The 24,048-nt window shown below is 55.2% G+C and overlaps 2 protein-coding genes across 3 annotated transcripts; one reads left to right on the forward strand and one right to left on the reverse strand.

Moving 5' to 3' along the window:
* Positions 1-10,581: 10,581 nt before the first annotated feature.
* BLOC1S3 (biogenesis of lysosomal organelles complex 1 subunit 3) lies at positions 10,582-12,586 on the reverse strand. Its single transcript, XM_039467135.2, has 2 exons — positions 12,126-12,586; positions 10,582-11,671 (listed from the first exon to the last, which is right to left on the reverse strand). The coding sequence occupies exon 2, from the start codon at positions 11,660-11,662 to the stop codon at positions 11,060-11,062; it is 603 nt and encodes a 200-aa protein (XP_039323069.1). The 5' UTR covers positions 11,663-11,671; positions 12,126-12,586; the 3' UTR covers positions 10,582-11,059.
* A 41-nt stretch (positions 12,587-12,627) lies between these two features.
* TRAPPC6A (trafficking protein particle complex subunit 6A) lies at positions 12,628-24,019 on the forward strand. 2 transcript variants are annotated; one of them, XM_003940238.4, is made up of 6 exons: positions 12,629-12,825; positions 21,712-21,779; positions 21,936-22,053; positions 22,646-22,729; positions 22,879-22,972; positions 23,699-24,019. In XM_003940238.4, exons 1-6 carry the CDS (start codon positions 12,742-12,744, stop codon positions 23,728-23,730), a joined length of 480 nt encoding a protein of 159 aa, XP_003940287.2. In that variant the 5' UTR covers positions 12,629-12,741; the 3' UTR covers positions 23,731-24,019. The 2 variants fall into 2 exon arrangements, with proteins under 2 accessions (XP_010349253.3, XP_003940287.2); XM_010350951.3 differs by lacking the exon at positions 21,712-21,779 and having other exon boundaries at positions 12,628-12,825.
* The last annotated feature ends 29 nt before the right edge of the window (positions 24,020-24,048 follow it).

Raw genomic sequence — 24,048 nt, forward strand, 5'->3', positions numbered from 1 at the left:
ATGAGAGGCAGAGATATGTAACCTTTCAAACCGATTACTATTATTTATTTATTTATTTATTTAGAGACAGAGTCTCGCTCTGTTGCCCAGGCTGGAGTGCAGTGGCACAATCTTGACTCACTGCAACCTCTGCCTCCTGGGTTCAAGCGATTCTCCTGCCTCAGCCTCCGGAGTAGCTGCAACTACAGACGTGCCTCAACACGCCGGGCTGATTTTTGTATTTTTAGTAGAGACGGGGTTTTGCCATGTTGCCCAGGCTGGCCTCGAACTCCTGACCTCAAGTGATCCACACACCTCGGCCTCCCAAACTGCTGGGATTACAGGCATGAGCCACTGCGCCCGGCCATTCAGACAATTTTGAATAGCTGTTTTGGGGCTGAGTGCAGTGGCTGATGCCTATAATCCCAGCACTTTGGGAGGCTGAGGTGGGCAGCTCACTTACTTGAGCTCACGATTTCAAGACTAGCCTAGGCAATGTGGCAAAACCCCATTGAGACAAAAAATACAAAAATTAGCCAGGCATGGTGGTGTGCACCTGTGGTCCCAGCTATTTGAGACGACAAGGTGAGAGGATGGTTTACACCCGGAAGTAAAGGTTGCAGTGAGCTAAGATTGTGGCACTGCACTCCAGCCTGGGTGATAGAACCAGATCTTGTCTCAACCAACCAACAAACAGGCAAAAACTATATATATACACATATATGGGTGGGGGGGGGGGCTCTGTTTTGTTTTGTTTTGTTTTTTTGTCTTTTTGTTTTTGTTTTTGTTTTCCTTTTTGTGGAGAACGGGGTCTCGCTATATTGCCCAGGCAGGTCTCGAACTCCTGGGCTCAAGCTATCCTCCCGCCTCTGCCTCCCTAAGAGCTGGGATTACAGACATGAGCCACAGCGCCCGGCAAGGAAACTCAACAAAATTCAAGATAATACAGAGGTGGAATTCAGAATCCTATCAAATAATTTAAACAAAGAGATTGAAATAATTAAAAGAATCAAGCAGAAGTTCTGGAGTTGAAAAATTCAAATGATGAACTGAAGAATGCATCAGAGTCTCTCACCAACAGAATTAATCAAGCAGAAAAAAAAAATTAATGGCCGGGCCTGGTGACTCCTACCTGTAATCCCAGGACTCTGGGAGGCCAAGGTGCGGGGTGGGGGGGTCACTGGAGCCCAGGAGTTTGAGACCAGCCTAGGTTACATAGCAAGACTCCCTTCTCTATCTTAAAAAAAGAAGAAAAAGAAAAAAAAAAAAAGAATTAGCTCAAAGAAAGGCTATTTGAAAATACACAGAAGAGACAAAAGAATAAAGCATATCTACAAAATCTATCAAATAGCCTCAAAAGGACAAATCTAAGAATGACTGGCCTTAAAGGGGAGGTACAGAGATAGAGGTAGGTTTATCCAAAGGAATAACAGAGAACTTCCCAAACCTAGAGAAGACTCTCGTATTCAAATATAAGAAGGTTACAAGCTGGGCGCGGTGGCTCAAGCCTGTAATCCCAGCACTTTGGGAGGCTGAGGCGGGTGGATCACGAGGTCGAGAGATCGAGACATCCTGGTCAACATGGTGAAACCCCGTCTCTACTAAAAATACAAAACATTAGCTGGGCACGGTGGCGCGTGCCTGTAATCCCAGGTACTCAGGAGGCTGAGGCAGGAGAATTGCCCGAACCCAGGAGGCGGAGGTTGCGGTGAGCCGAGATGGCGCCATTGCACTCCAGTCTGGGTAACAAGAGTGAAACTCTGTCTCCAAAAAAAAAAAAAAAAAAGAAGGTTACAGACACCAAGCAGATTTAACCCAAACACTACCTCAAGGCCTATAATAATCAAACTCCCAAAGGTCAAGGATAAAAAAAAGAATCCTAAAAGCAGCAAGAGAGAAATAGCAAATAACATTCAATGCTGCTCCGGCCGGGTGCAGTGGCTCACACTTGTAATCCCACCACTTTGGGAGGCCAAAGCGGCAGATCACTTGAGGCCAGGAGTTCAAGACAAGCCTGGCCAAGGTGGTGAAACCTCATCTCTACTAAAAATACAAAACAGCCAGTGAGGTTGAGAGGGTGGCAGAGGAGGGAATGGTTAATGGGTAGAAAGAAAATAATTAGAATAGCTGGGCGTAGTGACTCATGCCTGTAATCCCAGTACTTGGGGAGCCCAAGGCAGGGGATTACCTGAGGTTGAGAGTTCGAGACCAGCCAGGCCAACATGGGGAAACCCTGTGTCTACTAAAAACACAAAAATTAGCTGGGCAGAGGCAGAGGTTGCAGTAAGCAGAGATCACGCCACTGCACTCCAGTCTGGACAACAGAGCAAGACTCTGTCTTAAAGTAATAATAATAGACTGGGGACATTGGCTTATGCCACTAATCCCAGCACTTTGGGAGGCTGAAGCAGGTGGATCACCTCAGATCAAGAGTTCAAGACCAGTGTGACCAACATGGTGAAACCCCATCTCTGTTAAACATGAAAAATTAGCTTGGCATGGTGGCGCATGCCTGTAATCCCAGCTACTTAGGAGGCTGAGGCAGGAGAATCACTTGAACCCAGGAGGTAGAGGTAGCAGTGAGCCAAGAATGCGCCATTGTACTCCAGCCTAGGCGACAAGAGCAAAACTCTATCTCAAAAAATAATAATAAATAATAATTATTAGAAAGAATGAATAAGACCTACTATTTGACAGCACATAAGGGTGACCAGTTGTACATTTTAAAGTAACTAAAAGCCAGGCGCAGTGGCTCATGCCTGTAATCCCAGCACTTTGGGAGGCCGAGGAAGGTGGATCACGAGGTCAAGAGATCAAGACCATCCCGGTCAACATGGTGAAACCCCGTCTCTACTAAAAATACCAAAAAAAATTAGCTGGGCATGGTGGCGCGTGCCTGTAATCCCAGCTACTCAGGAGGCTGAGGCAGGAGAATTGCCTGAACCCAGGAGGCGGAGGTTGCAGTGAGCCGAGATCACGCCATTGCACTCCAGCCTGGGTAACAAGAGCGAAACTCCACCTCTAAATAAATAAATAAATAAATAAATAAATAAATAAATAAAGTAACTAAAAGAGGCTGGGCTTATACCTATAATCCCATCACTTTGGGAGGCTGAGAGGAGGAATTGCTTGAGACCAGGAGTTCTAGACAAGCCTGGTCAACATGGCAGAGACCATCGCTATTAAAAATAAAAAAATAGCCGGGCGCGGTGGCTCAAGCCTGTAATCCCAGCACTTTCGGAGGCCGAGGTGGGTGGATCAAGAGGTCGAGAGTTCGGGACCATCCTGGTCGACATGGTGAAACCCCGTCTCTACTAAAAATACAAAAAATCAGCTGGGCATGGTGGCGTGTGCCTGTAATCCCAGCTACTCAGGAGGCTGAGGCAGGAGAATTGCCTGAACCCAGGAGGCGGAGGTTGCGGTGAGCCGAGATCGCGCCATTGCACTCCAGCCTGGGTAACAAGAGCAAAACTCCGTCTCAAAAAAAAAAAAAAGAAAGAAAAAAATAGATGGGGTGCGGTGGCTCATGCCTGTAATCCCAGCACTTTGGGAGGTCGAGGTGGGTGAATCAGGAGGTCAGGAGTTTGAGACCAGCCTGGCCAACACGGTGAAACCTCGTCTCTACTAAAAATACAAACATTAGCTGGGTATGGTGGCGGGAGCCTGTAATCCCAGCTACTCGGGAGGCTGAGGCAGGAGAAACGCTTGAACCCGGGAGGCGGAGGTTGCAGTGAGCCAAGACAGCAGCATTGCACTCCAGCCTGGGTGACAGAGTGAGACTCTGTCTCAAAAAATAAAAAAAAGTAAAAGTAACAAAAAGGGTATAATTGGCCAGACATGGTGGCTCATGCCTGTAATCCCAGCACTTTGGGAGGCCAAGGCAGGCAGATCACCTGAGGTCCAAAGTTTGAGAGGAGGCTGGCCAACATGGTGAAACCCCAACTTTACTAAAAATGCAAAAATTAGGTAGGCATAGTGGCACATGCCTGTAATTGCAGCTGCTCAGGAGGCTGAGGCGGGAGAATTGCTTGAACCCAGGAGGAGAAAGTTGCAGTAAACCGAGATTGCACCACTGCACTCCAGCCTGGGCAACAGAGTGAGGTTCCATCTCAAAATAAATAAAGCGTAATGAGATTGGTTGTAACATGAAGGGTAAATGTTTGAGGGGGTGGATACCCCATTATTACACATTGCATGCCTGTATCAAAACATCTCATGTACCCAATAAATATATACATCTACTATATACCCATGAAAAATTTAAAAATTAAAATAAAGTGCATGAGAGGTTGTACACAGGTTATGTGCAAACACAGGCCATTTTGTATTAGGGACCGCAGCATCAGCGGGGGTCCTGGGAACGGATCCCCCACCACCGAGTGAGGACTTTACCTTCGTGTATTATGCAGGTTTCCCAACAGAGGGCAGTAAAGAGTTGGAGGAAGAGGGGCCAGGCGAGCTAGGTAGGATTGGGTTTCACTCACTTTGGCCATGTTCTCACAGTCCAGAGGCTTCCTCAAGCATCCCTGCACATACAGAATGGCACATTGTTCACTGGGTGAGAGAGAACAGGCTGTGTCACCCCAACGGTCCCAGGGAGACCAGATGGGGCCAGAGGGAGGGCCACCAGAGAGGGCCCTGGGTCAGTGTGAGATGCCTGCCCCCTGGCGGGGCTGCCCCAAGCAGGCGTGGGGACATACCCAGCACCCCCATCTCTAGGCCCTGCAGCTCTGCCTCAATGGTCCTGAAGATCCCCAAACCTCCAGTGAAGACCACAGTGACTCCTGTGGTCCTGCTGTGAAACCGCTCTGGAAAGAGAGTGCAGGGGAGTCAGGCTCTTAACTGAGATCACCGCCAACTGTGCCCCCTCCTTAGCCCCTGGCCCTGTCCCTTCCCTGGCCCCAGCCCCCATCCCTGCCCCAGTCCTATCCCGGATTCTGCTCTTGGCTGGACATCAGCTCCTGCTGCAGCCCCTGAACCCCGCCCCTGTCCCCGTCCCCATCCTGGAATTCTCCCAGCCTGATCTTCCCAGCTTTGTCTTATCGCCTTTGCCTCCTGCTCCAACTAGCTCAGGTTTTTACTGATGAGGATGATGTTCAGACCCCTCCAGTGGAGCTTCGGGGGAATTCGTTCATTCATTCATTCATTAAGTCAACCGATAGTGACTGCATGCTGACTGCCTGTTGTACAGTGTTGCTACAGGCACTGCCAACACAGAGGTGAATGCAAGGGGAGGACAAAAGCCTGCCCTCGTGGAGCGTCTGAACGTATCCCAGGAGCCAGGAATGCACGTGCAAAGACCCTGTCTGGCAGGTTAGAGGGCAGTTTCTCAGTGAAGTGGCCAGCTGTCCATGAGCTCAGTGCGATGGACCCAGGACCAGATTACAGGGCCTGCAATGTCCCAGTAAAGACTGTGGCGTTGAGGCTGGGTGTGGTGGCTCATGCCTGTAATCCAGTACTTTTTTTGAGACAGAGTCTCACTCTGTCACCCAGGCTGGAGGGCAGCGGTGTGATCTTGGCTCACTGCAACCTCCGCCTCCTGGGTTCAAACAATTCTTCTACCTCAGCCTCCTAAGTAGCTGGGATTACAGAGGCATATGACCACATCCAGCTAATTTTTGTATTTTTAGTAGAGAGAGAGTTTCGCCATGTTGGCCAGGCTGGCTTCGAACTTCTGATCACCTCAGGTGATCTGCCACCATGCCCAGCCTGTAATCCCAGCACTTTGGGAGGCTGAGGCAGGAGGATTGCTTGAGCCCAGGAGTTCAAGAGCAGCCTGAGCAACATGAGACCCCATCCCTAAAATACTATGATTTTTGCTTTTATTCTCAGTGACAACAAAAGTCCAGTAATTCAAGTGTTTGTAACTTCCTTCATTCATCTCTTCATTCAAAATGTGTTTACTGAGCACCTGCTCTCTGCTAATGGTGCTGGGGACACAGAGCGACCAGGACAGACCCAGTCTCGTCCCCTCCCACGCACCCTCAGCAGCCAGAGGTCTATTTCTTTCTCTTTATTTCCTGTTTCCCTCTCTTTTTTTGAAATGGAGTCTCACTCTTCTGCCCAGGCTGGAGTACAGTGGCATGATCTCGGCTCACTGAAACCTCTGCCTCCTGGGTTTAAGCAATTCTCTTGCCTCAGCCTTCCAAGTAGCTGGGATTAGAACGGGATTAAAATGGCTTGAATGCCCTTCCCCTCGAAACGCCTTAGGAGGTATTAGTGGAGTGGGTGTTGGTCGGCATTTCGGTGCGTCTGAGCCTCTCATCCTGCATATCTGAGGGTGATGTGACATGGGACTGAGAGCCATCACCTCTGGAGGGAGGCAGTGCCTGAAGCTCTTGACAGCTCCATGCATCTGAGAGGCTGACGCTGTGACCGTGTGAAGACATTCACTCATCCACTTAACACACACTTTGCCCAGCATCTACTCACTCTGTGGTTGCTCTGGGTTAGCTGGCACTGGCCAAGACACCCTCAGCCCTGTCCTCATGGGACTCACAGTCCAGTGGTGGTGACAGACCAGTTCCCAGGCAGTGATGACCAGAGTGGTCATCACTACCCAGTGGCTTGCAACTAGCCACAAATAGCCTCTCTCACCCCAGCGCTGCCCTTCCCCTTGGGGGCCGTCTCCTCCTCCCTTCTTAGCTACTCCAGGACAATGATCTGGCTTGTCTCCCATCTTTCCCCTGTATCATGACTTCTCCCTCTTCTGAAATATTCCCATCAGCATACAAACCCATGATCCCTCCCATCTTCCCCACCCAAGTTCTCTCCCTCCCTGCTTCTCTGCTCTTTCTTCCTCCCTCCTTCACTCCCTTCCTTCCCTCCCTCCCTTTCTTTTTATTTAGAGACAAGGTCTCACTCCGCTGCGAACAGGTGGCATGGCACAATCATGGCTCACTGCAGCCTCGACCACCTGGGCTCAAGCAGTTCTCCCATCTCAGCCTCACACGTAGCATACACCATCACACTTGGCTACTTTTTATATTTTTTTGTCGAGATGGGGTCTCACTATGTTGTCCAGGCTGGTCTCAAACTCCTGGGCTCGATGGATGCTCTCACCTCAGCCTCCCAAAGTGCTGGGATTACAGGTGTAAGCCGCCATGCCCTGCCTCTTCCCCATTTCTTAACATCCCACCCGTTCGCTCGACATTGCAAAGAGGAAGGTCTTCTCTGGCTCTCCTTCCACACCCTCTTGTACCCTCTCCAGTCAGATTCCCATCCCTGCCACGCCGAGGTAGGAAGATCGATTGTGGCCAAGGGTTCGAGACCTGAGCAAAATGGTGAGACCTCACAGAAAGAAAAGAAAAAAGAAAAGGAAAGAGAAAGAGAAAAAAGGAAGGAAGGAGGGGAGGGAGGGAGAGAGAGAGAGAGGCCAAAAGCCAGGCCTGGCTAGTGTACTGGAGTTTAAGAAGTGAGGGAGACTGTGCTGTGGGTCTGGGACTGGAAGTCCACCACGGGGCCACCAAGCTGCCACTCTCCCAGGCACCTCCGCTCCTTGGGAACTCTCGCTAAACTCACTGAAAAGGGAGGTGCTGGTAGAGCCTCCTCTGAATTGTGATCCACTCACCCTAGGTGAGGAAGGGGAGCCGGAGGGAGTGCTGAGGAGGGAGGAGATGCTAGTTAACTTGCACCTTTTTTTTTTTTTTTTTTTTTTTTGAGACAGAGTCTTACTTTATCACCCAGGCTGGAATGCAGTGGCACGATCTCAGCTCACTGCAACTGCTGCCTCTGAGGTTCATGCGATTCTCCTGCTTCAGCCTCCTGAGTAGCTGCGATTACAGGGGTCTGCCACCATGCCCCATCAATTTCCATATTTTCGGCTGGACATGGTGGCTCACTCCTGTAATCCCAGCACTTTGGGAGGCCAAGGTGAGATCACCTGAGGTCGGGAGTTCAAGACCAGCCTGACCAGCATGGAGAAACCCCATCTCTACTAAAAATACAAAATTAGCTAGGCATGGTGGCACATGACTGTAATCCCAGCTACTTGGGCAGCTGCAGCAGGAGAATCGCTTGAACCCAGGAGGCGGAGGTTGCAGTGAGGTGAGATCACGTCATTGCACTCCAGCCTGGGCAACAAGAGTGAAACTCTGTCTCAAAGAAAAAAAAAAAAAATTAAACTATAAATTATGATTACTAGGCTGCGCTCGGTGGCTCACGCCTGTAATCCCAGCACTTTGGGAGGCCAAGGCAGACGGATCACAAGGTCAGAAGTTCAAGACCAGCCTGACTAACATGATGAAACCCTGTCTCTACTAAAAATACAAAAAACAGCTGGGCATAGTGGCATGCGACTGTAACCCTCGCTACTCAGGAGGCTGAGGCAGGAGAATCGTTTGAACCCAGAAGCTGGAGGTTGTGGTGAGCCGGTATCGCGCCACTGCACTCCAGCCCGGGCAAGAGCAAGACTCCATCTCAAAAAAATATGATTACTACAACTATCTGTGAGAACATCTCATCAGTTTCTCCCACTGGACTGTGGCCCATGTGAGGGCTATACCCCCAGCCTCAGCACAGGCCAGGTACCCAAAATGTGTGTGTTCAATTAATAAAATACAAGTAAATATAGAACCAGGGCAAAAATCGAGGGCCCCCGATTTCCCAACTACAGCTTCAGCTCCCACAGGGCCAGGCATGGAGGCCTTGGGACCCCCCATTCTCACAGAAATCAACCAACGCGCCCCCAGCTTGGTGGGCAGAGACGAGAGGAACTAACCATAAGGGTAAAGGCTCAGAGTTTTAATCAGTCTGCCATGAAAAGCTCCTGCCCATTCCCCATCCTGGGGCCTCAGAACTTGGCTTTGGATTGGGACAAGGGAGAGGGTAACAGGCTGGGAGAGGTGAGTCAGTCTGAACGCGGCTGAAGGACCAGAGCTGGGGCTGGAAGACAGGGCAGGTGCGAAGGAGCAGAAGACGGCTGCTAACCCCAGGTCCTGAGCCAAGTCAGAAATCCAAGGCCTTTTACAGCATCCAGGAGCCAATGTAGTGAAATCCACACGCGTCACATCATTCTTATCTGTAAAGCGCTGTCATCTGGCGCCCAAGGCACCAGGGCAGGACTGAATCGGGCCTAAAGGGTGTCACTTCAGGTCTGGGGCATCAGGAGAGGCCGCCACCTTGGCCTAGAGAGTTGAGAGCAAGCGTCACGTTGGCCTGGAGGGGGCCTGCAGGAAATGCCACCTTGGTCCAGAGTCGGGAGGAAGATCCCCTGCCTTGGATTAGGAGGGGCCGTCATTTTGGGCCTGCAGAAGGAGGGAAACCATAGGGAGTCCCCAGAGCCCAGGATCAGGGAGGTGTAAGCAGGATAGAGACAGCAATAGGAAGCAAAACCTATCCCACGGCACAGCTGGACTCGGGAAACAAAATCAGGCTGAGAGGGTGGAGCTGAGCTCAAGGAGAAGGAGGAGGCAAGAGACCAGAGAGCAAAAACTAGAAGCAGCCCATGGAACAAGGACCCAGCTGGTCGGGCACGGTGGCCCGCGCCTGTAATCCCAGCACTTTGGGAAGTGAGGTGGGCAGATCAGCTGAGGCCAGGAGTTCAAGGCCAGCCTGGCCAACATGGTGAAACCCCATCTCTACTAAAAATAAAAAAACGAGTCAGGCACGGGGGTACCCACCTGTTATCCCAGCTAGTTTTTTTTTTTTTTTTTTTTTTTGAGATGGAGTTTCGCTCTTGTTAACCCAGGCTGGAGTGCAATGGCGCGATCTGGGCTCACCGCAACCTCCGCCTCCTGGGTTCAGGCAATTCTCCTGCCTCAGCCTCCTGAGTAGCTGGGATTACAGGCACGCACCACCATGCCCAGCTAATTTTTTGTATTTTTAGTAGAGACGGGGTTTCACCATGTTGACCAGGCTGGTCTCGATCTCTCGACCTCGTGATCCACCCGCCTCGGCCTCCCAAAGTGCTGGGATTACAGGCTTGAGCCACCGCGCCCGGCTTATCCCAGCTAGTTTTAAGGCTGAGGCAGGAGAATCGCTGGAACCTGGGAGGTGGAGGTTGCAGTGAGCGGAGATCGTGCCGCTGCACTCCAGCCTGGGCAATGGAGACCCTGTCTCTAAACAAAGACCCAGACTAGGAGGAGGGAAGTTCTGGCGGTGGAGCCAGGATGGGAGAAGCAGCCAACAGAGTGAAGGAAGACAGCGGGGAAGCTGTGGCATATCCTGAGTTCCTGTGGGAAGAATGGGAACAAGCCCCCATACCATGAGCAGAAACCAAACTCAGAAAGGCAGAGCGCAGCCCAGTGTGCTGGCTCGCACCTGTAACCCCAGCACCTTGGGAAGCCAAGGTGGGAGGATCTCCTGAGCCCGGGAGTTTTAAGACAAGCCTGAGCAACATAATGAGACCTTCCCTCTTCAAAAGGTCAGAAGAAAAATTAACCAGGCAACTGGGTGTGGTGGCCTAGGTCTGCAGTCCCCAAACTCTGGGAGGCTGCGGTGGGAGGATCACTTGAGCCCGTGGTTGAGGCTGCAGTGAATGCTGACCCTGCCACTGCACTCTCGCCTGGGTGACAGAGACCCTACCTCAAAAAAAAAAAAAAAAAAAAAGGAGAGATAAAAAGAAAAGAAAGGCAGAAGAAAAAATATGACATGGTGAGCCCCTAGAGTGGAAACAGTTTAAGGAGCAACTATTTATCAAAGGCTGGAGCCAAGCCCCAGGGGAAGGCTCAGAACCAGGGAGCAGGGTCAGGATTAGCGGGGAGGAACCACGTCTAAGGGTAGTGGGGCCCTGGTCTCCACAGCAGGGATTGAACTATATCCAGTACAAGGCATTATCCAAGGGGACCGGATTAGCCCCCACCGGTGACACCAAGATGGGGGCGGGATACGGGGGTTGATAAAAGACACAAGGAGCCGGGCACGGTGGCTCACGCCTGTAATCCCAGCACTTTGGGAGGCCGAGGCGGGAGGATCACCTGAGGTCCGGAGTTCGAGACCAGCCTGGCCAACATGGTGAAACCCCGTCTTTAAAATAAAAAAATAAATAAAATAAAAAGGGACACAAGGGACAGAGTCAAGCTCCAGAGGCAGCAAGGCCTACCCCCAAACTGCAGAGCCAGGTAGAGAAGTAGAATCATGGCTAGGCCCGCGGCCCCGGGTCCTGCTCAGGCTCGGTACCCGGCACGCCGCGGATGTCCGGCAGCAGGCGGCAGCCAGCCACGATGTCCAGGCGCTCAGCCAGCGCGGAGAGGTCCCCGCGTGCCAGGCGCACGCTGTGGGCCGCCGCCAGCCCTGCCGCCTGGGCTGCCGCCAGCCTACTAGCCAGGGCGGCCACGTCGCGGCCCGCACGGCGGTACACACCGCTCACGGCGGCCGCCACGTCGTGGTCCAGCCGAGCCTGGCTCTCCGCCAGCCGAAGTTGCAGGAGCGAGCGCGCGGGGGCGGGCGCCGGGGCCTCCTCCGCGCCCCAGGCCTCCTCCGCCGATTCCCGCTGCACCACGAGCGGAGGCAGGTCCCTGGGCGCGGCCGTCGGCTCAGGCTCCGGGTCCGAGTCGGTCTCCGCGGCTTCCCCAGCCACCCGCAGCCCCGTGGGGCGGCCGCGCGTCGGGCCCGAAGGACCCAGGTACAACTCCTCCTCCTCGGACGAGGACGCAGAGGGCTCCGAATCTGTCTCGGTCGCTTCCCCCGGCACCACCGTCTCCAGCCTCCGCGGGTGCCTCCGCCGCCGACTCTGGGACGCCATGGCGCCGAGCTAGGGGAGAAGAGCGACGGGACTGCACGTGAGACGGACGCCGCGGTGGGTAAAAGGCGCAGGACCTGGATTCCCAGCCCCTTCGCTGATTCTCTTGAGGACTTGGGGTCAGCTGCTCCCCCTGTCTGGGCCTCAGTTTCCTCTTCTGTAAACTGGGTGATGATGAGGGTTACTGGACCCCAGGCTCTTCAGTGTACAGATGGGGAAACTGACCAGCTCGATCATGGCTCTGGGGCCCGAGTTCCCGGAGTCCCAAGCTGAGCTCTTTACGAATTTGCCTCTCAGTAGAGGCCACACCCTCCACCTGGTCCACCATGCCAGTCTTAGAGCCGGAAGCACTCGGGCCCGTGAGCTGCTCGGGACCAGTGCCAGAGTCTCAGAAAGGATGACAGCCCGACTCGACTCCGCAGGGGACACTCGTGGGATAGGAAAGCGCTATCGCCAAAGACCATACCCTGCAGCTGACGCTCAGAGCCTGCGGGATCTGCTTCCTAGCCGGAGTGCTGCGTCCTCACCTTGGCAGCTGAAGGGCTGTGATCTCGACCAATAGGGAAGCGGGTTGGGCGGGCAATAGCGGCCAAGTCACGTGAGCTCGCCCAGCTACCAATCAGAAAGCAAGCTCTCAGCATCAGCTTTGAGGGCGTGTGCAGAGGACGCACCTGAATGGAGGAACCGCCAATAGAGAAGCGGCTGGGCCGGCTCTTCCGGGGTTGTGCGGCGAGGAAAGTCTATAGCGGACAAATAGGGGTTTTAAAAGCCGAATATGTCACGTGTAAAACCAGTAATTCGGCCAATAGGAATGCTCGAGAACCCGGAAATAGGGAAGGGACGGAAGTAAGGGCAAAAGATGTCCCGTGTGGCCAATCAGATGCGGAGTAGGCCCGCCCCCTAGTGGCCCAGGCTCACGCGCGCACTACGTGAAGCTGAAGCGAGGAGGCGGGGCTAGCGTAAAACACCAATGGAAGCGGTGGTAGGAGGGCTCGCGCCCTGACGCGGAGGCGGGGCTTACCCAGCCTGGCCAATGAGAGCGGGAAGGGCTGGGCGCTTCTTTAGGCGCGCGAGGAGTGGGCATGGCGGATGCTGTGCTGTTCGAGTTTCTTCACATGGAGATGGTGGCGGAGTTGTGCGCTCACGACCCCGACCCCGGCCCGGGGGTGAGCGCCGAGCCCCGGGGGGAGGAACCGGGGGCCGCCTCGGGGAGCGTGGAGGGCGCGTCAGCTGTCCGGGTTCGAATCCCAGCCTAGCCCCTGCCTTGCAGGGCAACATCTGGCGCTGGCTTCTTCTTCCGGAAAGTTGTTGGGTTCGCGAGGCGGGGTTATTGCTAAATTGAGCGAGATGACTCAGGGTATAAAGCACTTAACTCGAGGCCTGAGTAAGCGGCTGGTAATCGCAGTAATGCTGCTATTGGGCGTGCGCCGAGGACTCGCCTCCGCCACTCACTAGGTGTGCGACCCAGTGACTTAATCTTTTTGTGTCCTAGTTTTCTCTTCCGTAAAGTGACCATCATAACGTACCTAAGCCTCAGAGTGGGACATTTACTCATTCGACACCCACTTAGTGAGCGCCTGTTGTATTCCAGGCACTCTCATACAGAATCCCTGTCCTCCTGAAGCTTACATTTCACTAGGGGAGTCAAATAATTAACAGAAATATGCCGCTGGGCCCGGTGGCTCACGCCTGTGATCCCAGCACTTTGGGAGGCCGAGGTGGGCCGATCACCTGAGGTCCGGAGTTCGACACCAGCCTGGCCAACATGGCGAAACCCCGCCTCTACTAAAAATACAAAAATTAGCCAGGTGTGGTGATGGGCGCCTGTAATCCGAGCTACCCAGAAGGCTGAGGCAGGAGAGTTGCTTGAACCCAGGAGGCGGAGGTCAGGAGTTCAAGACCAGCCTAGCCAATGGTCTTGAGGAAACTTGCAGAGATGGTGAAACCCTATCTCTACAAAAGTTAGCCAGGCATGATGGCAAGTGCCTGTAATTCCAGCTACAGGGGAGGCGGAGACAGAATGGCTTGAACCCAGGAGGCGGAGGTTGCAATGAGCCAAGGTCCCGCCATTGCACTCCTGCCTGGGCAATGGCAGGACCTCGGGACCAAAAAAAGAGATGAGTTTTGCTGTATTGCCCAGGCTGGTCTCGAACCCCTAGGCTCAAGTGATTCTCCCGCCTAAGCCTCTCAAAGTGCTAGGATTATAGGCGTGAACTACTGTGACCGGCCTAGGAGTGTGTGTGTGTATATGTATGTGTATGACAAGGTCCCTCTCTGTCACCCAGGCTGGCTGGAGTCATGGCTCATTGCTGCCTCAACCTCCTGGGCTCAAGTGACCATCCCACTCCTCAGCTTCCCAAGTAGCTGGGACCACAAGCGGGGCTGGCACCACCATGCCTGGCTAATTTTTGCATTTTTAGTAGAAATGGGGTTTTGCCATGTTGGCCAGGCTGGTCTCAGAACTCCCAACCCCAGGTGATCTGCATGCCTTGGCCTCCCAAAGTGCTAGGATTATAGGCGTGAGCTAAGGGGCTGGGCCTTGTTTTGTTTTGTTTTGTTTTTGAGATGGGGGCCTCACTCTCACCCAGGCTGGAATGCAGTGTCGCAGTGTTGGCTCATGGCAGCCTCCACCTTGAAGGCTCAAGCGATCCTCCCCACTCAGCCTCCTGAGTAGTTGGGACTATAGGTATGCTTCATCCCACCTGGCTAATTCTTCCTTTGTTTTTTATTTTTTTGAGTTAGAGTCTCACTCTGTCGCTCAGGCTGAAGTGCAGTGGCGTGATCTCGGCTTACTTCGACGTCTGCCTCCCAGGTTCAAGTGAGTCTCCTGCCTCAGCCTCCCGAGTAGCTGGGACTACAAGCACACGCCACCACACGCAGCTAATTTTTTGTACTTTTAGTAGAGATGGGGTTTCACCATGTTGGCCAGGATGACCTACTTTTTGTAGAGACAGGGTTTTGCCATGCTGACCAGACTGCTCTTGAGCTTCTGGACTCAAGCAATCTGCCTGCCTTGGCTTCCCAAAGTACTGGGATTACAGGCATGAGCTGCTGGGCCTGGCCTATATGTAAGACATTTTTACTGGCTCTGGTTTCCTTCCAGGAAGCCCCAGAGAGGATGTTGCTTGTTACCATCTCAGTGTACAGATGTAAACTATCATAAGTTGGAAACATCATAAATAAACAATACGTTTAGCTAGGTGTGGTGACTTACACATGTAATCCCAGCTACTCAGCAGGCAGAGGTGGGAGAATCACTTGAGGCCCAGCGTTCAAGACTAGCCTGGGCAGCATAGCAAGACCCCACCTCTAAAAGAAATTTTAAAAATTAGCTGGGTGTGATGACACGTGCATATACTACCAGCAACTCGAGAGGCTCAGGTGGGAGGATCGCCTGGGCCCAGGAGTTTAAGGCTGCAGTGAGCCATGATCATGCCACGGCACTCCAGCCTGGGCGATGGAGAGAGACCCCGTGTCTGAGAAAACATGGGGATTACTCATTGAACCATCAAAAATCTTTGCCCTCCTGGAGCTTCCTCATCGTTGGAGGAGACAGACAAGTCAATGAGTAAAGTATCTGGTACATTGTGTAACTGCTATGAGGAAGGCACAGCACGGCCCAGGGAGTGTGCATCAGCCTGGGGGCGGGTAGTCGTGTCTCAACTCTCCATATCCTTACTGGCTTTCAAACCAGAAGCCCCGGAGTCCCGACACCTGCCTTTTCTCCCTCACCTGCAGTCCTCCACCAGGCTCTGGCCAGCTGGCTGTCTAAATACCTTTCCTGTGTGGCCCCTTCTCTGCGCTTGTCCAGCGCTTTCTCCTCTGCTCCTGTAAAAGGAGACTGCTCCCTCCTCCCGGCTCATTCCACCTGTCACATCTTCATCGTGCTAACACCCGTTCCTCCTCCTGATCTCAGCTTAACTCTCCTTCCCCAGGGAAGCGTTCCCTGCTCCCGAGTTTGGATCTCCTTTATACGTTGTCTGGTCTCCCTCTCCCACTTTTTTCTTGGTAGGCTTTATCACACTCAATAAGGATGTATTTGATTTTTTTTTTTTTTTTTTTTTTTTTGAGACGGGGTCTCGCTCTGTTGCCCAGGCTGGAGTGCCGTGGCACGATCTTGGCTCACTGTAACCTCCACCTCGCGGATTCAAGCTATTCCCCTGCCTCAGCCTCCTGAGTAGTTGGGATTACAGGCATGCGTCACTTTGCCCAGCTAATTTTGTATTTTTAGTAGAGATGGGGTTTCTCCATGTTGGTCAGGCTGGTCTTGAACTCCCAACCTCAGGTGATCTGCATGCCTCGGTCTCCCAAAGTGCTGAGATGACAGGCATGAGCCACTGCCCCCGGGCTTGATTTACTCTTGAGAGTCTTGCTGTGTCACCCAAGCTGGAGTGCAGTGGCATGGTTGTAGTTCGCTGTAGCCTCACACTCCTCGGCTCAAGTGATCCTCCCATCTCAGCCTCCCAAGTAGCTAGGAGTGCAGGAGCGCACCACCATGCCCTGCGAATTTTTTATTTTTTGTAGAGATGTGTTCTCACTGTGTTACCCAGGCTGATCTTAAACTCCTTGGCTCAAGGAATCCTCTGGCCTCAGCCTCCCAAAAACTCATACCTGGAATTACAGATGTGAGCCACCACACCCTGCCAGGATGCTTCTGAATTGTGTATCTGTATGACCCTTTGATTCACATTCGTCTCCCCCTGCCACAATGCACTCTGTGTGGGATGGGCCTGGGTTTGTGTTGACCACCACCGTATGCCCTGGCCCGTAGTGGGTCCTCAGCATGGGGGTGTTGAGGAGGTGAATGCACGCCCTGTCCCATGGTGGGTGGGGAAGTGTGGGAGCTGGGGGTCATTTGGTTTATAAGCAGTGTGGCTGTTCCCTCCCTCCCCCAACGTGCGTGCTTCCTGTGCACGCTCATGGCTCTACAGTCTTGATGTTGTTTGATCTTCTGACGACCCGGAGAGGTCGGCATGGTCCTTCCGCTTTATAGATGAGGCGACGGAGGCTTTGATGGATGGAGTTCCCTGCAAGCGGCAGAGTCAGGAATGCGACCAGGCCTCCCACTTCCAAAGCTTGTGCTGTAAACTCTCACTTGCATTTCCCAGTATTTGCTCTGGGAGGGATTTTAATGGGTTTCTGTGGTCAAGTGAGTGTGGGAAACTGGCTTGCTCAGCTCACCGCCGGCCTTTCAGAGTACACGAATGCGCCTGGGACCTGGACAGGGGTTCCCTACCCAGCTGCCACTGAGCCTCAGGCCTCAGAAAGCTCCCAGGTGGCTCTCGGGTGCAGCCAGGGGCAAGAACTGCGTAATTTCCCCACCCTCCTTCCTTCTGGGGAGCCTCGTCTTTCAGGGGGCCTCACGAGAAATGGCTTCACTTCTCCTTTCTCTTCATTGGTCCCAACTCTTCTCTCCATTCCTTCTCTTTGGCCCAAAAGGGTTCCTCTGAGCCAAGCAGGCCTCCCGTTGTCTGCGGACGTCTGTCCAATACTGGCAGCGTTTCCTGGATGGTCATCAGAGCAGCCCTCCCGATCCACAGAGAAGGAACGGCGCGCTTGGGAGGCGAAGGGATTTCCCGAGGCCATGCAGCGAGAATCAAAGGCAGTCAGAACCCAGGCTTCTGGCCCCAGGGCTTCCGGGTAGCACAGGCCTGCCTTTCCCACCAGCTCCAGAGCTCCCTGAGGACAAAGATGGCGGCTCCTTCATGTCTGTCCCCAGCAGCACCGCTCCCGAGCCACAGCCAGCCTGTAGGGCTTTTGTGGCCCCCTGTCTTACAAATACGGTGGTTATTGGTGGCCGTTCTCCTGTGCTGTCACAGGATGTGAAGTGGGGACCGGCCAGAGGCGCTGGGGACCTTTGTTCCCAAAGCAGGAGGAGCCCTTGGAGGAAGCAGCCAGGGCTTTTCTACCTCAGAGGCTTTGAAGACAAGTGAAGCCTTTAGGCAAAGAGAGCATTCCTGAGTCTGGGTAGTGAAGAGCTGAGGCGCCGCCACCCGCTGTCCGAGGCCAGGCCTGAGATGCCCCCGAACAGCCTGCTGGGCCAGGCCTCCATCCACCATGCCCTTGGAGTGCACTTGGACAGCCCTTTAGGAGGGCGTGGGGCAGGCGGAGCGGTCATGGTCCCTGCCCGCAGCCCGGAATGCAACGGTGAGCCTGTGAGGCTGGGAGCCCCATCGAGGCCCTCCTGGGAACTGGGCTCCGTCCCGAAGGCGATGGGAGCCACGGCAGGGTTTAAACTGAGGTGCGTCTGGCTCAGATGTACATTCCAGAAGGGCCTCCCTGGCCACAGGAATGGACTGAATGGAGGGTGGCCTGGGAAGAGCCCCACCGCTGCAGGAGCTTACGGCAGAGGCTGTGGCGGGCTAAACCTGCAGGGCTGGGCGGGGACAGGATGGGACATCTGAGTGGGACGCCTTGCTGGACGAGGGAGGAGAGTTGGGGAGTCACGCCGGCTTCTCGCACCTACCCCTCACTCACCCGTGTGCCAGCACTTCTCTCTGTGCTCTTCTTAAGGCAGGAACCAGGGTTCCCCACCACACCCGGGGTCTCGCAGGCAGGGCCTCTGCAGGTGGAGGTTGAACAGGGTCAGCCTCCGCCCAGGAGCCGGCAGGTGCCTCTAAAACAGCCAAGGGGCAGGGCAGACGAGAGACTGGAAGGAGGCAGCACGTGGCCCCCGGCTCCCCGCCCAGCTTCAGGGCAGAATGTGCTTTTACTAAGCCTTGCTGCTCCTGAGGTCCCAGAGGTAGCTGCTGTTAATGTTACCCTCGTGTGAGCTGGGCGTGGTGGCTCATGCCTGTAGTCCCAGCTACTTGGGAGGCAGAGGTAAGAGGATCACCTGAACCCAGGAGGTGGAGGCTGCAGTGAGCCGAGATCCTGCCATCGCACTCCAGCCCGGGTGGCAGGGTGAGACCCTGTCTCAAACACAAAATGGCCCTCCGTTTACATATGAGGAAACTGAGGCACAGTCAGCCACTGGCCCAGGGCCCACACCCGGTAAGTGCTGGGGCAGATCTGGACCCGGGTGGGTGGCTCTATACCAGTGCTGGTGTGAAGGACCCAAGAGCAGAGGTCTCTTCCCACCCTGTCTCTCACACACCTGCCCATCTCCTGCAGTCATCAGACGCTTCCCTGAGCCCCTGCAGTGTGGCTGGCCCTGCTGTGCCTGAGGACACCAGAGGGAGCGCCAGCACAGCGCAACAGAAAGCTGTGTCGCTGTCACCCATGAGAGCGAGGCCTGCCAAAGGGGCCGGGCAGGGGAAGGGGCAACTTGGCTTGAGATACGGGCGACCTCTGCTCAGGCCTCCCATTCCTGGCAGTCCCCACCTCCGCTAGGCCACTAGCCATGACTGTCACCCCCAACACGCTCCTATCTGGACCTGCTGGGGTGTGAAAGACAGCCCTGTGCTCAGGGTGCCATGGATAGGTTCACAGTTTCCACCAGTGAAATACAGCCTCCTTGTGAGGCTGGAAAGGTGTAACGGCTATAGAAAACGCCTGGCACAGCGCAGCGGCTCACGCCTGTAATCCCAGCACTTAGGCTGAGGCGGTTGAATCACAAGGTCAAGAGTTTGAGACCAGCCTGGCCAACATGGAGAAACGCTGTCTCTACTAAAAATACAAAAAATTAGCCGGTGTGGTGGCGCATACCTGTAATCCCAGCTCCAGAGGCTGAGGCAGGAGAATCGCTGAACCCAGGAGGTGAGGTTGCAGTGAGCTGAGATTGTGCCGTTGGACTCCAGCCTGGGCGACAGAGCAAGATTCCTTCTCAAGAACAACCACAGAAAATGCCTGGCACACAGTACGCCGGTCCTGGAATAACATTTGTGTTGTGACGTTGATGAGAAAAGAATACCGATTCCGGGGGCCGCTGTCTGGCTGGTGTTTGCAGGCTCTCCCTCTGCTGGTGCAGGTTCCTCTGGGCAATCCTTGGGATGTGTCCACTGGGTGAGCTGTGGGGTCTCCGTGGGCCCAGCGTGAGTGTGGGCCTCTGTGCACCCTGTGACAGGACAGCATCCTCTCCAGGATCCGTCCCAGCTTTTGGCCCTGCTGGGATGGGCTTTGGCGGCCCCCCAGGACCCTGAGCTGGTAGAAGTGAGTAAACAATTGGGTTACTTGATTTTTGTTTTATTTTTGGGGACAGGTTCTCATTCTGTTGCCCAGGCTGGAGTGCAGTAGCTCACTGCAGCTGCGACTTCCTGGGCTCGGGCGATCCTCCCACCTCAGCTTCCCAAGTAGCTGGGACATGGGTACCTGCCACCACACCTAGCTAATTTTTGTATTGTTTTTTTGAGACAGAGTCTTGGTGCACTTTGTCTGGTCAGCCTGTCTGTTAAGTCCCACCCATATGGCAAGCCCTGTGTTGGCTGCAGGCCAGATGTGAGTTGGTCAGCCTGGGTCCCCGCCTTCACAGAGCTGCGTCCTCATCCAGTGACAGTGCGCAGTGGGCAGGGCTGGGGACGAAGGCTGGGAGGGAGGGTGGGAGGGAGGGAAGGGAGCCAGTAGAAAGGCCCAGAAGTCGGCTGGGCGCGGTGGCTCACGCCTGTAATCCAAGCACTTTGGAGGCCAAGGCGAGCAGATCACCTGAGGTCGGGAGTTCAAGACCAGCCTGGCCAACCCCTTCTTTAAAAAAAAGAAAAAAAGAAAGGCCCAGAAGTCTGAGCCTTCCTGACCAAGGAAAGCAAGTATTAGGGGACAGCAGAGAGGGTGATGAAGGCATGGAGGCAGCTGGGCGAGCAGCCTTCCTCAGACACCCTCTCCAGGGCTGGAGCCAAGCAGAGAATTCCTGTCCCCATTCAAATGGCTGCGGTGATGGTGCAGCCATTCCCGAGGGAAGGTGGTGGTTGAGGGCAGGAGAGGGAGGGCTGGAGGGCTCAGGCCTGGTGACTGCAGGCTCCTGAGAGCAGCTAGCAGAAGGGTGGGTTTCCTGCAGCTCACCGTTCCCACCTCTCCTCCGTTGCCCAACTTCTGATCTGCTGGGCTTTCTCTGAGAAATCTGGTACCTCATGCCTAAGCCGTCCTGGGGTTTCTGGTGCCCCCAGTCTGGGCCTCCTCCCTTCCTCTGCTTGCAGCAGATCACCTGAGGAAAAAGTAAAAAAAAAAAAAAAAAAAAAAAATCCATGGCCAGGTGCAGTGGCTCTCGCCTGTAATCCCAGCACTTTGGGAGGTCAAGGCGGGCCAATCATTTGAGGCCAGGAATTCAAGACCAGCCTGGCCAACATGGTGAAACCCCATCTCTACCCAAAATATGAAAATTGCTCACATGTGCTGATGCACAAGCCTGTAATCCCAGCTACTTGGGAGACTGAGGCAGGAGAATCGCTTGAACCCAGGAGGCAGAGGTTGCAGTGAGTCAAGATCGTGCCATTGCACTCCAGCCTGGGCAAAAGAACGAGTCAGTGTCTCCAAAAAAGAAAAACCCATGAGCACGTCTCCTCCAGCTGTGCTGTCCACACAGGCACATGGGCAGACAGCACGTGCAGCCCTCCTGCCATGCCTGCTGCCTGGGGCTTGCCTCTGCCAGCACAGTCCCCTCCCGTGTGGACCCTGGCCTGTCCTCCAGACACCATGTGGCCACCACTGCCCTTCCCAAGCACCCAAAGGAAGATCTGCCTGTCCTGAGCTTCCTTCCACGTGTCCCCGCAGGGATCTTGGCCAGTACTGTAAGGCATGACGATCAGGGTTACGTCCCAGAATGTTGTGAGGGTTCACACTCAAAGCACTCGCAGTGCATGACGTGTATTATCAGGAAGAGTTATACAGTGGGGAGGGGTTCTGGGGAAGACCCCCATTGTTCCTGAAGGAAGGAGCATCTGGTCCTTGGAGCCTGACAGTCGGGATCCAGAGAGCCTGCTAGGTCTGCAGAGGAGTGTAAGAGAGCCCTGGCACCCTAAAGGCCTGCCCCTGCCCTGCCAGGCTGTGCTAGAACCCGTCCCTGCTCACCCCTGAATTGACAGGCACCAGCAAGTTGGTCTTCGGGTCCCCTTGCAGGTGTCCCCCTGGGTGGCCCTGCGTTCGAGGTGGCCAACCTGAGCTTCTCTCCCCTGGCCCTCTAGGGACAGAATATGAACCTGTCAGTCCTGGAGAGTATGGGCTTCCGCGTGGGCCAGGCTCTAGGCGAGAGGTGAGAGCGGCCCCTCCTGCTCTCCCCCAGCCTGGCTGGCGGGGTTGGGCAGGCCCCGGGCGGGGAGGATTGCATTGCTCCATGTGGGAGTCAGGCCTGGCTTCCTCCCTCTTCCTGGCCTGGCCCCATGTCCTCAGTCTGGCACTGCCCCACCAGGCTACCCCGAGAGATGCTGGCCTTCAGGGAGGAGCTGGATGTCCTCAAGTTCTTGTGCAAAGACCTGTGGCTGGCCGCATTCCAGAAGCAGATGGACAGCCTGCGCACCAATCACCAGGTGGGAGCACCCAGGCCTGCCAACCCGCCCCACTCCCTCCCGAGGGCGTGGCCAGGAGAGTGGGAGGGGAAGCCCCGGGGCCTGCCCAGAGCTTTCCCACCGGCAGCCCCACAGCTCTTAGTGGGTCTCTGATCCTCTCAGGGAAGCCAGGAGGCTGCACTAGGGTATAGGGGGTGTTTCCAGAACCTCCCCAGCCCCGCCTACCAGGAGTGAGCCACACATGGGCAGAAAGCCCCTGGTGGCTACCTGCCCTCTCCCCAGTGCAATGCCAACTTGTCCCAAGCTGGTCCAGTCCCCCAGTGAACACCCACGCTGTGCTGCCCCTCTGCCACTTCCTGGGCTGGGTCCCCAGCTTTTCTGCACAAACCAGGGAGGTGGGGGCAGGACTCACACTCCCCAGGGCAGGGGTACCCAGCCCAAGTCAGGAAGCCCCATGTACAGAGCACTGGAGACCAAGGCCATGACTCTAGCAGTTCTCACGGAGGGGGCCTTCCCAGCCTCAGCCCAATTTAGGCCCTGGGTTGCCGCTTCCCCTCCCTGCACTTCAGATGTACAGGCCCCGCCCCCACCCATGGCCTCTCCTCTCCCTCAGGGGACCTATGTCCTGCACGACCACAGCTTCCCCCTCCTCCTCCCCATGGCTGCTGGCCTGCAGTATCTTGAGGAAGCGCCCAAGGTATGGGGGGGGCTGGGGCCTGTCCACACCGCCCTTCCTATGTACCCAGCCTCAACCCCATGTCAGGCCTCTCCCCAGGCCTAAGGGGTACCCCAGACCTCGGGTACCAGCCTCCCCTCTTCCCACACTGGTCTGTGTCCCCTTCCCAGTTCCTGGCCTTCACTTGCGGCCTCCTGCGTGGCGCCCTCTGTACCCTGGGCATCGAGAGCGTGGTCACCGCCTCCGTGGCAGCCCTGCCTGGCTGTGAGTCATGGCGGTGGGGGGGCGGGATTCCTCTCATCTCTGGAGTTGCTGGGGGCCTCGGAGCTCTGGCTTGCTCCTATGTTGGTGCCTGGGAGGCGGGCCCAGGCGTTAAGTCACCTGCTTAGCCACACAGCAGGGGCAGGCCCATCTGCGCCCCTGGCCCCATGACTTCCCCAGCGCTGCACAGAGAACTGTCTGGCACAGTTCTGGAACAGAGTCTGGAACACAGCGTCCTCCTGGGGAGCAGGCTGGGGGCTGGAGTGCAGTGTCTGTGGTTTGAACACCTCCCCCCAGCACAGGAGCCCAGGTGGACATAATAGAAGTCACCCTCGCTGATACTTTGGTGGCGGATGGCCAGGCACCTGGGAACTTGCAGCCTGCCTGATGGAGTCTTCTCTGTCAAACAAGCTGGAGCCCCATTCCTGCCTGGGGACAGCCTGCCCAACCACTTCCCCCAGTTATTTTCCCTCTGCCAGTTCCCCAGGCCCACTCATGGGGGGCCCCAGTGGGTAGGACTGAGGAGGCATACCACGGAAGCCCGTGCAGTGCCCTCATATTTCTGGTTACCCACGCAGGGATTCAGGCCACATGGGTGGGGGAAGGAAAAAGCCCCCGCCCAGCCACTGGGCTGTCAGTGTGGGACGGGTGAGCCCTGGAGAGCCATCCAGGTGTCCTCTGCCTCTCCCTCATCCCAGCCTCCAGCCTGAGCCAGTCCTTCTCTTCCAGGTAAGTTCCAGGTGGTGATTCGGAACGCCTGAGCCCCCCCCGAACCTGCTGAGCACACTGCTGCCCCCACCCTCACTGGCCTCAGGAGACGGTGGCTGCCTTGGGCCCTGGGCTGCTGCATTTGGGGGTGGTCTTGGGGCCGGTGCTAGGTATCCCAGGCTCTAGGGGTCACATATACTCAGGAAGTGGGTATCAAAGCGAGGTGGGGTGTCACAGGAGGCAAAGAGGTTCCAGCCGCAATCCGGACGGGGGTGGGACTCCTGCCTCAGCGGCGTCGCTGCCCAGCAGGTGTTCAATAAAGGCTGTGTGTGTGGAATCCGACTCGGAGCAGTGGGAAAGGATCGGCGGGG

Source organism: Saimiri boliviensis, chromosome 14, assembly GCF_048565385.1.
Source record: "Saimiri boliviensis isolate mSaiBol1 chromosome 14, mSaiBol1.pri, whole genome shotgun sequence".
Classification (NCBI taxonomy): domain Eukaryota; kingdom Metazoa; phylum Chordata; class Mammalia; order Primates; family Cebidae; genus Saimiri; species Saimiri boliviensis.